This window comes from Pleurodeles waltl, chromosome 3_1, assembly GCF_031143425.1.
Source record: "Pleurodeles waltl isolate 20211129_DDA chromosome 3_1, aPleWal1.hap1.20221129, whole genome shotgun sequence".
In the NCBI taxonomy this organism is placed as follows: Eukaryota; Metazoa; Chordata; class Amphibia; order Caudata; family Salamandridae; genus Pleurodeles; species Pleurodeles waltl.
In genome coordinates this window covers 1,107,233,767-1,107,248,734 of record NC_090440.1, presented here as the reverse complement: position 1 = coordinate 1,107,248,734, position 14,968 = coordinate 1,107,233,767, and the positions used below count along the sequence as shown (strand labels likewise).

Sequence of the window (14,968 nt, the reverse complement as noted above, 5' to 3'; positions counted from 1 at the left end):
AAGGTCACTCACTACCTGCTACCCCGAGAGCGCACTCAACACGCAAAAAAATGTATCTGTGGCATTTTTAGGTAACTTACCCATAGCTGACATTTGTAAAGCAGCTACATGGTCAACACCACACACTTTCACTAAGCACAATTATGTGGATGTTCTAGCCCGCCAGCAAGCCAATTTAGTTCTGCCAGTGCTACATACTCTTTTTCAAAGTACTGTAGAACCCATAGGTTAGCCACCCCTTCTATGGAGGCACTGCTTCGCAGTCTATGCAGAGCATATGTATCTACAGCCACAAATGCCATCAAACAGAAATTTTACTTACTCAGTAAGCATCTGTTTGTGGCATGTACTACTGTAAATACACATGTGCCCACACTCTTCCCCGGACACCTGTGGTTGTTAGTCTCTTAATATACATTTGCACGCATGGCCTGTTCTCTTGCTTATCTTTACACTAGTCTCCATTCACAACTGCCTGCGGGAAAACAATCTGAAGATGGAGTAGAGGGCCATGTGCATTGTCAGCAAGAGGGCAGGTCACTGTAACCCGTGACGCGAAAGACTTTTCTAACAAAAACAACTTGTAACCTTCTGGACCCAACACTAGATTGCAAATGTATGCAGAGCATGTGATTCTACAGCACTACATACCACAAACAGGCGCTTACTGGGTAAGTACATTTCCTTCTCATTGCCATAATCATCTGCCTGATGAATGAGCAAACTTTAGGCCTTGTCTCTGCAACAATCATACACATCCTCCTTCCCAGACAAGTTGGTCTCCGTACAAAAGTGACATTCTTGTTGAAGGTAGTCACACCCTTTTATATAGGGCATTCAATCACCTTGCCATCTTTCAGTGCTCCTCTTCATTCCTCTGAGGCTAAGGAGCAGCGCCATCATCGTGACCCAAAAAGAGCCCTGAGTTTTTTTTACATCAATTAGACCAGAGCTCATCAGTTAGATGATCAAAGCTTTGTGTGCTTCTCTGGAGGAACAAAGGGGAAAGCAGTACAAAAGGACCATTTCCTTTGGGATTGTTTTGTATATCAAAATGCACTATGGGCTAGGCAAGAACCAATCCTCAAAAGGCTGGACCAGAGCATAGACGGCTACCACTACCTTGGTGTGTGATATGCCAGTTCTAAATATCTGCTACTCTGCTACATGGGCGTCTCTCCAGATGTCCACGAAGCACTGCCGCCTGGATAACCACTTTGCCCAATCTTTCAGTGTAAGGAATTTGCATATAGAAATCTCTACTAGAAGAGAAAGTTACGTACCTTTAGGAGAGCCATTTCTGGAAGAAACTGTCTAACCGCAGATTCCTCACAGACCTTCCCTCCTTCCTATTCTGTGGAATGAACTCACCTAGTCTATTAATAATATCCCAGCCTAGAAACCGGCACACTGCTACATTATGATTTATATTGCCTCCCAGGGCATGGACCGAGAGAGAAAGAAACTGAAATTAGCACTCACAGGTGATGCACATATGGAGGCCCCAACCAACGTCACATCTGGGGTGGGACGGATCTGACATGCAACCACACAACGCCACCTATAGACCTGCAGTGGAATTGCTCTCAAGTTTCCACATGCAGTCTGATGCTTGGGAAATTGTCAGATAGTCTCTTCCTAAAAAGGGTATTAATGAAGGTAAGTAACTTGCTTTTCTAAGGCCCATATGCTTCCACAAGCCCATATTAGGGCACATGGTGGATGTTGCATGCACAGATGCTCAATTTAATAACTCTAGTGCCGAGTGGTGAGTCAGGATCATGCACTGGACACTCGGAATCAGTTCATAGTGTTATAAACCTATCCCGTTTTTAACTCAGGTAAAACATTTTCCAACATCGAAACATTTGGCCAGTATCCACTCCAGGTAAATGGTTACCGAAACCTGGGCGAGTGTTTGGAGGGAGCCATGATGGAAGGGGAAGTTGATACTTCGCAGCCAGAACAACCCGTGAAGTATGTACAAGAGGTAAGAGTGTTGGAATCTCATATCAAATCATTCTAAAAGGAAATGCACTCATGTTGCTATGTTTATGACATTGGTACTTGCAGCTCTTGGTTATAAATCTCATCTTTGACCTTATCAATCATCTTGTGAGTTTTGGCAAACCATATTTCCGTGCCTGCCATTGTAAATAGATGTAATGCAGTGTGTATGTGTAATTTTAAAAATGTGTTCTGCAAATATGTAAAGGCCAACTTGATGTACATGACCTCAAATCATCTCTTGGTCTTCCATTCATGTACAACTCACAGCAGCTCTCCAATGAGGTGAGTTACATTATTAATATCAAATGTGAATAGAGCACAATACATAATACTTATAGAGGTATGATCTTTACATATCGTTCTACTTATTTTACTTTTACTTGAGAAACAGATAAGTGTGTTTAAATTTTCGGTAAGGATGCCTATCTCACTCTCAGTTGACACTGTTGTTTTTCCAGCAGATGTTATGCAGAAAAGCAGAGCTTTCTTCAAAAGGTTGTGTCTTTTATATGTGTGAAGACATGCCTGAATGAGCAAAACCTAATCATTTGTCCTTTTAAAAGCACTTTATGGGTGGTTAATGTGCAGCAGATATGACCTGCAAGCACCATCCCCGCCGGTAAACAAACCATCCACAATGTTACAGATCACCTAAAATGCCACTTGTAGTTGAAATCTAACATTTTGTTATACTTCAGTTCTCCAGCCAAGACTTTCAAATGAAACACTGTGTATGTAGGACTTTTTAATATTGAAAGCGCAAAGGCTCAGTATGCATGTATTATAACCAAAGCATATTGCTTGCCACCACTGTTGCCCACCTCTGTTTACTCTTGATAACATTGCAGTGGTTGTGGAATACCAGATACATTTGTCTATTATTATTATTATTATTCACCAGACACAGATGAACAGATTTCTCATTCTCAGATTTTTTTATTCATAAAATATATTTTCTCTGTGCCTGTTAGGCTAAGTCTCAACATCAGGGTTCCAAAGTATTCCTCCTTAGAGTAAGACGCTGTCTACTGACGTTTTCTAAAAGAAAAGGTGATTGCATGAAGTGCCAGTTACACATCATCCTCTTGTGTGTGCTTAGATTATGGTGCCAATGTTCTGTCAGAGCTTTAATAGGAGTTGCAGGAAAGTTAAGAGTGAATTGGTAATTATCTTGTCTTTGGTGAACTCAAGATGAAAGCAAATAATCGTAGCTGTTCCAGTAAGTCTTGAGGTCTGTATTTTGTGTTCTAAGATAGTAGTGATAAGGTCTGGGCAGAAAGAAAAATGGAAATTTTAAGCTATCGGCTCTGTGGATGAGCTATGCCAGGGGAATACTGAAAATAAAAACTGCACCTTGTGTCTGGTATTAAGTGGGAAAATACTGAGGTAAAAACTAATGCCACAAAACTGCTGTGCTGTACTTGACAAGTAAAACGTCAGGGTGAATGCAAATACAAAAAAATAAATTGTGTGATTGTAATAAAGTTGGCTGTTCTGATCTGTATCCCACGCCTTATTATTCTTTGAAAGTATAGGTATGTTGTGTTTCCTCAGCTGTAATTTGTCAAGTCATTTGATTATATATTTTCTTGTTTCTTTTTCTTATTGGTAAACAGCGTTGGTTTACTAAGTTACCCCCAGTATTGACATTTGAGCTCTCCAGGTTTGAATTCAACCAGTCTTTGGGGCAACCAGAGAAGATCCATAACAAGCTGGAGTTCCCACAAACCATTTATATGGACAGGTTAGTAGCAGGCTGATTTTTTTAAAATTCATTTTCTGAGTGCTGTTAAACAGTTTTTAACTCCGATGTTAAATTTTTGTCATTGTTGATGACCCAGTTCAACTACTGTGGAATTTTAATTGCAGTGGGGCTGCAGAGAATCTGGGGAACAATGGTTTTGTCACAGGTTTTGTGTCTCAACTAAGAAACCAAGCTCTGCTTCCATCAAATATATTGTCTGTAATATCAGTCCCCTCTGTAAATGTCTCTAGAGTGTGACCCATATTGTGTGGCAAGGCATATGTTTTTTATGATTGGCTCTCGCTGCCGTTATTTTAGGTTCATCAGTGCTCTAGTAATTTCTTTTCATTGTACATCTCCAACTTTCTTTGTTCATATTCCATATAAATTCATGCAAACAAATCAGGAAATATGTAGTTTAATCTAAGCACAAAAACTTAAATTATTTCTGTTGGAAAAAACATGCGTTGATTTACATTATTTAATGATTTCATTTCTGTTCTTTTCTCTTTAACTGTGTGCAAATGTATGTGTCTTTTCTAGTTATGAATTTATAATAGCAAGTAGCATGTTATGCTTTTGCATGTATCTGCCTTTCACTAGGAAGTATCACTTATCACTGTATTGACAACTAACTGTGAATGTTCTGAATAGTACTTTGCTAGAGCGCATTATGCAGTACTCAATCCATACAAAATACTCTTTTTAGAGATGGCTGTAAAATAACTTGATTCTCACCCCTCACTTACATAAAGGCAAGCGTGACATTGACCTAATATAACAACACAGAATTATAATACTGGTGTGAGTACTCTCATCAGTTGGACCTTCCTAAATGATACCTATCCACAAATGAGAAATATTGTCATTGTATTTATATATCGCTTACTACCCCTGACAAGGCGTCAAAGTGCTTTTTGGTGAGTAGCACGCTACTCTGGAAATCATAAGGATTAGTTCAGGGAAAAACGAGTTAATTTGAGCAGTGGTTTATTAGTCCGTTAATTGGATTGATTAGAATAACAGAGGGATAGACGAGGAAAGAATCTAGAAAGTATTAATTGGGAGATCATAGTAGTAAGATGAAGTTTGTGATGAATAAAAGAAGAGAAGGAGGAAGGAAGAGTCAGTAGAATGGGATTAGGGAGATCATAGTAAAATTAGGTTTGGGATGTGTCAAAGGAGAGATAAATTAGGGAGAATTTACTAGGGTTGTTTGGTAGATCATAGTAGTAAACTGAGGTTTGGGGTGAGGCAGGAGGGATAGAAGAGAGAAAGGTCTAGGAAGGTTTATTTCTGAGATCATAGTAGCAGAATAAAGTTTGGGATCAGTCAGAGAGTGGAGACAGGATAGATTGAGAGACATCTAGGGTGAGACAGTAGTGTATTGGAGGGAGTCCTTTTTTCTCTGTCTTGTACAGTAATAAGTCTATAGATAAATGGAGGAAGCTGGCCCTTTAGTAGTGCCTCCGGAGTCCGGAACTTTGTGCCTACAGGCCGACGAATCACCATTTCTTTGTCTATATTCAATTGCACAAAAACACCTCTCTGCCATAGATCCTTTTAATAGAGCCCTCAACTCCCAATCATTCCTCTGCCAACTTCTTCCTAGACTGCTTCTCCTAGGCACTTTGAACAACTGGGATTTGATCCTAACTTTGATCTCCTCTTTTCTTACCTGTCTCTCTGCCTGTTCTCTGGAACAAGACATACTGCTCCACTTATCTAAACTATTGAATATTCGCTGCATGATTACTTTAACTTATTTCAATCTCTCCACACCACTTTATTTCACCTTGGCAGGGCTTTAAGTGGGTCGGGTCCTGTCAGTGCTCAGGGTATAGGACCTCACCAGGTGCTGGGACGGGTCGGTATCAGACTCTCCTTTTTGCTCTCAACATGAACCATATATCACCTCAGTGAGGTACCACACTTCCCCAGCCTTTGATGGAACCTCAAGAAAGCTGCTTTGTTATGTATAGAGCCACGATCACAAGCTGTGATCACTGATACTGATCTGAAAGGGCACGCTGGGGAATGTCGTGGGGGGCAGAAGGGGAGGTGGGCAGAGGGATGGCTCTAAATGTAACACCAAGGGAGTGATTAGCAGCTAAAAGTTTATGGCACATTTTCATCTGATCTGACTAAAGGGGAGAGGTAAAACAGAGAATAAAGCGTTCTGTGAAAATCCTTCTTAACCCTTAGTTACTGGGATAGAGCGTTCACTACTACTGATGCAAAGTTTTATTGTTTTTGTTTTTAATTTCTAGTTCATGGCACTCTGTTCCTGTGATCAATTCTTGGCTCTAACATACTGCTTTACTGAAACACGTGGTAATGGGACTTTATCAGTAAAAATGCATAAACATTCCTACCCTCTCATACACTATCATCACGAAGCCACCTTTGTGTCTCTGGCTGCCTTGCACCCTGAGGGCTCACTGTCATTGCTGCTTGTCCCTTGGGAAGTTTTTTAGACCCTCATTTAGTACTACTGGTTTCACACTTTTCCGTGACTGCCATGACTTTCAGAACGATAAAAACCTTTAGGATATCTGTTAGGCATCGTATCTCTGCATAATGTTTTGAAACCGAAAGTGAAAAGGTCTCCTTCATTCACTAAAAGTAACCCTAGGCTTTTTTATACAGAGTTAAAAATAGGCAGCTGATAGTGACTAGCTCGTAAATTGTGTAAGATAAGGATACTTTAAAATACAAGTATTATTCATGATCACACAGAATAATGTTTTGTATAAATGTAAATATACTGTTTTGTGAAAGAACTGTTTATGAATTAATTTGTTAGAATTCTTGTTCCCTGTATTAGCCCATGACATTCGTCACAGAGGCCACGCCCGTTATAGGAATCCTGTTTTATGGCCATTCCCTTTTTGAGACCCCCACCTTTTCAATCCCACTTAAAGTGATGCATCTTCAGTAAACACCCTCTGCACTTGTCTGTTCATGAAATTGCTTGATGAGTGGTGCTCACTGAGATACACTGTGCCATGTTTATACTGCTCATCCTTCAATATATGTAGCCTGCATAACTCTGTACTTGTACATAACTTGCTACTTCAAATGTAATACATGTGTACCTTCATAGCTGTATGTAACTTGTCTCTTATTATATAAAGCATTTTAACGCCTTTGAGCATTGCCCGGGCTACATAACATGGCATAAATAGAGATTTAACTCGAAACTCACAAACCACCCACGTTCTTACACCATCTCCGTGGTCAGGCCTACTGCAATCGATTTTTCTGCATCAGTAGTTGCAACATTTACAGATCCTCAAACTAGACAGGCGTTAGCAAGATTGGGAGCTCTATGAGCTCTATAGTATGTGCTCTGTGTTTGAAATCAAGGAAGAACACCTTATTTAATAACTGTAATATTTCGCCATGTAGTAGGACACCGGTTCTGAAAAGGCATACAATATGAAAGCATGCATATGAAGAATGCGGTTTGAGTTTGCTACAACTGCATATACAGGTTGTGCACAACGATTACATCTTAGTCCGCTTCAGGGTAACAAAAGCTACATTGAACGGCGAAAGTGGAGCAGCAATAGAACTGTATGTGGTCTAGGATGAGTAGGTTGGTGCTTTGGAAAGAGTAATATTAACACTGCAACATGTTTTAGCAGGTCAATGAGATGAACCAAACTATTACTGCGTATACGCATGATGTTGACAGATACACAAAGGCAGGTCAAAGGGATTATAGCATAGCAACGCTTGTGTTGCAAATCTAACATGAATTCACCACCACCTTAATTAAGAACAAGCCTCCATATCATCGGGCAAAACGTGATCTTTTTTAAAGTCTTTGCTTTCCCTCTATTTGAAAAGCCACAATTTCAACGTATTCACTTTAGAAAACATGATACATTATACTAAGTATCAGTGAAAGTTGTCATGTGTGATTTCCAGGCTAAAGCTTTAGCTTATCTTCCTCTCACTCCTTTCACTACCATTTGCTCCTAAGGAAATTGATGCCTGCTTCCCTCAAGCCACTTTCTCAGCACTGCAAGAGTCATTCTCTGATTACATATAACCGCTTTAACTGATAACAGAAAAACAAGCATTCACAATGCAATGGGTCTCGCGTTTGTTCAAGTTAAAGCTATTAGCATTGTAGATTCCTAAATGGACTTTTCTTGCCACGCAAACTGAAAATAAAAGGTGAACAATTTGACATAAGCGAGCCGACTCAAAGCGCCACAGCCGCCATAAGCATGAGTGCAAAGGAGAGACAAAAAAACTAAAAAGAGGTTCGCTCGCAGTCAAACGTATCGGCAAAAGTTCAATTATCTACGTAACAGGGTTGATGACAAAGACGGTAACAAAACTGCCCCAAGGAGGTACAAACGTAAAGCATTTACCAATGATGATAAAGGATTTTTGAAAGGCAAGCCCACGATCAAGTGAAAGTGATGGGCGTGCGGTGGGCGTGGTTAAAAGCCCAGATACATACCAACACGTTGGAAAAGGAGCGCTTGCTTGCTGCTATGCTCAAACTAATAACTCATGAGTAGAATTAAGCTCCCATCCTCGCCCTCCAGTATGGACACAGCAATGGGATCCTTCTTCAGGCCTCAAGGCTCCTTGGGTCCCCCTAACCTGAAGTCTGTGTGTTCTGCTTGTTGAGTAGGCAAAGCTAGCTCAGAGGGGCACTATACTCCCCACCTCAGAAATGCTTATTGATCTTCAATTTGATGAGGAAGTGTGTAGGAAGCGGGATAAACTCCTCACAGGATTGCTGCCACTCCACGTTCCCATTTTGCAAACACTGCCGTCCACTGCTCACACTTCTGCTGCGTCTTTTTGCCCTGCTTTGCTGGTGCAGCGCGGTATCCTCTACACTTGGGGCTGAAAAACACACAACGCATGGGGTGTCATAAATCTGACGCACCGCTCACTACCATGCACAGGGCCATACAGTACCGGCAAATCATGCAGCCACCGACACACCTTCGGACCGGCAACCACATTCTTAAAAAATAGGGAACGAAGGAAACTGATTTGAACTCACAATTCAATAAGAACATTTTAGGTATTTAGTTATCTCCTTCAATTCATTTCTTGTCTCCCGCCTTGTTTTTGACTTTCCTGTCCAGAAAAGTTCTGCACCCCTGATGTCTCCAAAGACTCATGTCCTTCATTACAGTCTTCCAGTGTACCAGGGCCAGGCACCAAGGCCCACTAACAACTCCTTTGGGATGGCTGCTTTTGGACCTGGACCTTTTTACAGGGTCATGCTTTTTGCCTCCTCCTCCTAAATTTTCTGACCCTTTTTATTGATGTTAAGGCTCTGAGCACTTTACCACAGTTGATCAGTGCTGAAGTGCACGTGATCCCCCATCTAAACTTGGTATGATTGGCTTACACCTAATGGCATATTTAATTTACCTTTAAGTCCCTTGTACAGTGATCCCTATACCCATGGCCTGTAAATGAAATGCTACTAGTGGGCCTGCAGCGTAGCTTGTACCACCCACAGAACTAGCCTTTCAAACCTGTTCTTCCGCCTGCTACCGCACAGCCTACGAGCACAGTTTACTGCCACAGGAATATGGCATCTAGATTTATTTGGCAAACCTGGAACTCCCCTTCTAATACTTACGGCACCCCTAAGGAGGCCCTAGCTAGCCCTATGGGCAGGGTGCTGTGTATGTCCTAGTAGTGACAAACATCCTATTTGGTTTCTCACTACTGCAAGTGCTGCCTCTCTCATAGGACTGTATTAAAAATACTCAGTGGTTCCCAACCTTTTGATTTCTGTGGACCCCCACTTCATCATTACTGGAGCTCGGCGACCCCACTGAATCATTACTGAAAGCTGGGGACCTAATTTGTTAATATTATTTAATTTTCTAAGTAGCCGCAGGCCCCTGAGGAGGCTTCACGGACCCCTAGGGGTCCCCGGCCCACAGGTTGGGAACCACTGCCCTAACATACGTCTAAGTGTTATTGTCTGATCTATGAGGATTGGTGTAGGCATGTTTGGTATGGCTGTGATGGTAGTGAGAAATGCTGCTTACTGGAGTAGGTGGATTTTTTATTACCATTATTATATAGCATTTTTCTATGCTTATGACTCTGGTGTTTTGCAGCTTGCTTCCAATCAATGTCAGGGCAGAGTGACAGCTGGGCTTTGTGCCTACTTTTCAGACAGCCTGTACACGAATAGTCGTCGGAACCACGCATGCCTAAACAACACGGTCGGAACAACGACCGTGTTGTTACCACGAATGCCTTTACCACAAATACCTTAACAACTATTTTTCGTTGTAAAGGCATTCCTGGTAAAGGCATGCGTGTGAACGGCATGCGTGGTTCCAGGATGCGACTCCCCCCACCCCTAAAAACAATTTTACCACTTCCCCAACCCCCACCACTAAAACTATAGCGACCCTCCACCCCCCTAAAAACTAAAAATACCTGACCCCCCACTCCTGCCCCTAAAACTACCCCAACGCCCCACTTGCCACCCCTTCCCCTAAAATTACCGCGACCCCCACCCCCTAAAACCTGAACTACCCCGACTCCCCACCCCATCCCTAAAAACAAAATAAAATACCACAACCCCCACCCCGTCCCTAAAACTACAGCGACCCCCACCCCTAAAACCTAAAACTACCACTATCCCCACACCCCAAAACCTAAACCACCCGTCGCCGCCCACCCCGCCCCTAAAACTTTCCCGCCCACCCCGCCCCTAAAACTTTCCCGCCCGCCCCTAAAACCTCCCCGTCCCCCGCCCCTAAAACTTCCCCGTCCCCGCCCAACCCACCCCTAAAACTTCCCCGTCCCCGCCCAACCCACCCCTAAAACTTCCCCGCCCACCCCACCCCTAAAACTTCCCCACCCACCCCTAAAACTTTCCCGACCCCGCCCATAAAACTTCCCCCACCCCGCCCCTAAAACTTGCCCGACCCAACCCACTCTGCCCCTGAAACTACTGTGACCCCCCTACACCCTAAAACCTAAACTACCCTGACCCCCCCCAACCTGCCCCTAAAAACTAAAAATATCCCCACCCCACCCCGAAAACTACCGTGACCCCAGCACCTAAAAACGAAAAAAAAAATACCCCGACCCCCCCACCCCTCCTAAAACCTAAACTACCCTGACCCCACCACCCCGTCCCTAAACCACCGACCCCCCCACCCCCAAAAACTAAAAATACCCTGACCCGCCCCTAAAACTACAACCACCCCGCAAACTAAAAATGCCCCGACCCCACATCCTGCCCCTAAAACAGCCCCAGCCCCACCTACCTGATCGCGTCCTTTGACGAAGCAGACTCCCTTCTTCTGTGCCTCAACCACTCATGTGCGTTCAGCACATGCTTGGTTAAGGCACCGAACAAGGAAGTCGTGGTTAACGAAAGTGTTGTTCCGCTTTCGTTGTTCACAACTTCGTTGTCCAGGAGTCATGGTTGGGAATGTTTCCCCCTGTACACAGGGAGGGTGGAGGTGTCATAACAGTGCATCTGCATATTGAATGGTCATCCTGGGCTGGGAGAAGTAGAGGTGGGGGCACACCTGCATCTGTAAAGGATGTGCCCTGGCCTCACACAAAGGGCTTGTTTACCTCGGTGATGTCTGGAGTCATTGCTGGAGGAGAAAGGGGGTTCACTCCTGGTTGGAACACCTTCCCTCCCCTTTTATAGAACCTGCGCAAAATGAATGTAAGTACAGGGGGTTGTCCCCCACATTTTTAGATCACTTTTGGACTTCGAACCAAACCTCTGCCAGAGGGCCTGCCTGACTGTACAAAGGACTCACCTGGACTGCCCTTCTTTTGTTGCCCTGCTGCCTGGTGTTTGCTGGGTAGCCAAAAGGACTCATCTGGATTGCTTTTCTGTATGTTGCCCTGCTGCCAGCCTTTTCCCTGACTCTGGGCCAAGGTTCTGCAGTCAGCCACCGGGATCCGCCACTGAACCTTATTGTTGTGTGCTGGCCTGTCTGCTCCATGTGTCCTCTCCGGTGCCCCCCCGATGAGCCCACGGCTTGGGGAGCCTTGTGTCCCGCTCCTTGACCCCTTTTACAAAAACTAGCATGAGAGGAATGATTTACCATTTTGAATCAGTACGCTCCGAGCGCTTTATTTTTATCCTCCTTGGCGCAGGGAGCGCTCCATTGTTGCAAACCAACCCTTTTCCCCCGTAAGGAGCACCAAGGGGCCTGCCGGCAGCCTTCTGTGAAGTGTGGACTCCAGGAGCTGAAGTGGTGCCCCAGGAACATCACCACATATCCCCTTTTTGGATCCCCTTCACCACAACTCAGGCGAGATTGGAAGGATCTTGCGCGCTGAAGCAATTGATGTTCGACCTTTGAAGAGCAGAAGAGGATCGCAGCCCTCAGGCTGGAACACCAAAGAGAGGCGCGCACTCTGTGGTGCCCCCGTGGCACAGGCCGGCCCCTTTCTTAGTGAAATCACCGCCGCGGCCCGGGTGGCTGCAGCAGATCCTGCTGTCGGAGACCGGGCCTGACAGGAGTGCTGTAGTTTGTCCCTCAGAGTCCGGGAGGGCTCAGGACGCACTCAAGAAGGAGCATGTCACTAGAGAATACACCACCGGAGGGAGCCGCTGACCACAGGTAGGCAGACAGCTGCTGGGCGGTCTTCTTAGCTAGTGAGGTACCCAAAGAAGGTGCCTAGCTGTAATGTAGTAACCTCAGCGGCACCTTACTAACCAAGGACAGCCACACCAAGTCCAGAGGCTCGAGTGCACCCTGCTCACATCGCAAAGGACCTTCTCCATATTTTCCCTGTGCTGACAGCGGCCCTGAGGGCCCGCAGGGAGCTGCCCACAAGCCATTTTTGCTTGTGGGGCCCCTCACAGTGTGTGCCCTCATCCACCCCCCCCCCTCCACCCCCACCATGGTGGTTCATACCTGGTTGGTAGGAGTGATGGATTTCTTACGGAGATCCCGATCTTGCCTCCCTCTGCTTCCTGCAAAAACTAACCTATATCGCCTAATAGGAGCGCAAGAGCTCAGGGATTCAACCTGGTAGATTTTGTTTCCCTAAACATATATCGCCTTACAGGAGTACAGGAGCTCCTGACCCCAATGCAATGCCCAGTGATCCACTGTGCGGTTCTGAGAAGGAGCGCAAAATGTGCTGTGACCACAGTGGGAAGGGTGTTGCGAGCAGCCATTCCCCTAATATGTTTTATGCCCTCATACTCATTTTATGCTGTATGATCATGACCTGGAGTGCTTTGTTCTGCCCTTTTGCTGTATTGTAATTAGGAGCATTATAGGGTCCTCAATACATGCATTAGGAAGTAGGGTTATGATAAGGCTGACTGCTCGTCCCAAGCTACCAAAGGGGTGAGCAGGGGTTATCTTGGGTGTGTAACTCCTTCGCCATGACTAGAGTGATGGGTTCTGCCTGACTTAGGTGCATGCCCTAGCCAACCCAAAACCCCATTTCTAATAGCTGCTTTCTCTGTGATTTGTAGTTCTGCGGAGGTTAGGGAACGCAGAAACTTTATTGTGTACATATATAGGGTATTTGTATTACACAGCTATTGCCAAAAAGGTTTCTCCTCCCACCAGAAGTGACAGAGTGGAGACATAAATAGGCACCACCCATGCTCTCTGAGGTCAGTTAAATTTATATTTCCTGTACCACCAAAACAAAATTAATGCTTCTTGGTCATCAGTCAATGTGGAAAACAAAGTTATATGTTGCCAAGAGCAAAAAGCAGTCATACACCAAGTCACAGGTCTGCTCTTCTCTACTTCCCACTCCCGATTGAGGTCCCTTTCTCCCAGGTAATTTTATGGCAAAGTCCAAGGAACAGCACAAGAATTATCTATGGAAATCCAACCCTTGTAATTCTGGCTCCAGAGAGAGACCACGAAAATGACACCCTTGAGGCCTGACTCTGCATCAGTCATGTGATTCAGACTTGATTCCAGAGCAGTAGCTGGTGCGCCTTGTATTATTACCAGGGCTATTTTCAACTCCTCTGCAGCTAAAGGCCTTCTAGGAAGCAATATTGCAGCATTTCTGGAGTATTCCAGCACTCCTGGCATGCCTTTGGGTCTCACAGATCAGCGATGCCCCCAGTCACTTACACTGATGGGTCCTACCCTAGAGTTGATTGACCATTGTTAGATCTCAACCTGTTCCCTCACTGGAGCTAGGTTATATCTTCGCTCCTTTGCTAGAGGACATGGCAGTTATAGTAAGGTCGTCACCTGTTCCAGTGGCACCGGTCCTTGATCCAGTCCTGATCCTGAAATTGAATCTGGAACAGAGTTCATCTAGATCGTGGCCACTTTCTCTATAAGATTACTGAGGCTTAGCCAGCTGTGTGGTCTCGCTGGTAGTGTGATTACTTCAGGACAATTATTACTGACTGTTTAAGTCCTTATTTGGCTCACTCTCAGATGCCCTGCAAATCCTCAAGATGTTTCATATGATGAGAATAATGGAGGCAGACAATTTGTGACCCCCTTACTATACTGATGGTGGACATGACTTAGTTCTCCAAAATTCAAGTGGACTTAATATCTTTCCAGAAAGGAAATTAGTCTCTCCTTTGGGCCTCCCCACTGACAAAGGTTCTGCTCTGCTGTTGTGGTATGCAGGGCAGCAGAGTTATAAGAATTGCAGTTGCTTGCCAACAGTGGAAACCAATAATAATTTGCTCCCTGAATTTTTGCAACTGGGCCCTGCAGCTTTAGAGCCTTTACTGCTCTCCAGTGAAGCACCTGACCCACACTAGCTGCGGGATGGGCTAAGCCATGCTCAACAATTCTGGTTCTTGAAAAGGTGCAATTCAAACCTTTACCTGCTCCACAGGGAGTCCGAAGCGTTCATGATGCGTCCCATGTTCTGACAGAGGTGATTCTGAGACTTCGTGATCTGTTGACTTTGTGTAACCTGCTGGTTCTTCATGCTCATTTGCAAAGTGGCCTCTGGAGTTGATCTTGAGCCTCCAGTTAGCTCAGCACTGGGGATGCCTCTGGGACAACAACCTGTGTCAGATGAAGTGGCCCATGATCTTCCATGGTGGATCAAAGTTTTCATTCAGACTTTCTGCAGGCCATTCTCTCTGTCCATCCCAGAGCTCACTGTGTTGATGTGTACATCTGGTCTGGGTTGAGGAGGCCATCAGGAAGAGGTGTTTGATTGATTGGCACAAAATGTATAAAGTATGCTTTCACCAGTACAGGCAACTTGGCA

General features: G+C 44.6%; 1 protein-coding gene across 5 annotated transcripts in view; it reads left to right on the top strand.

Moving 5' to 3' along the window:
* The window catches only part of USP28 (ubiquitin specific peptidase 28), a 427,404-nt gene that overhangs the window by 133,911 nt on the left and 278,525 nt on the right, over window positions 1–14,968 (top strand). For all 5 annotated transcript variants that reach the window (XR_011201488.1, XM_069224386.1, XM_069224385.1 and 2 more), the window contains exons 10-11: window positions 1,842–1,990; window positions 3,627–3,754. Coding sequence is in view for 4 of the 5 variants with exons in the window: in XM_069224386.1 (XP_069080487.1) it covers window positions 1,842–1,990; window positions 3,627–3,754 (277 nt within the window). In the remaining variant the exon portion in view is untranslated. The remainder of the gene's footprint in view (window positions 1–1,841; window positions 1,991–3,626; window positions 3,755–14,968) is intronic.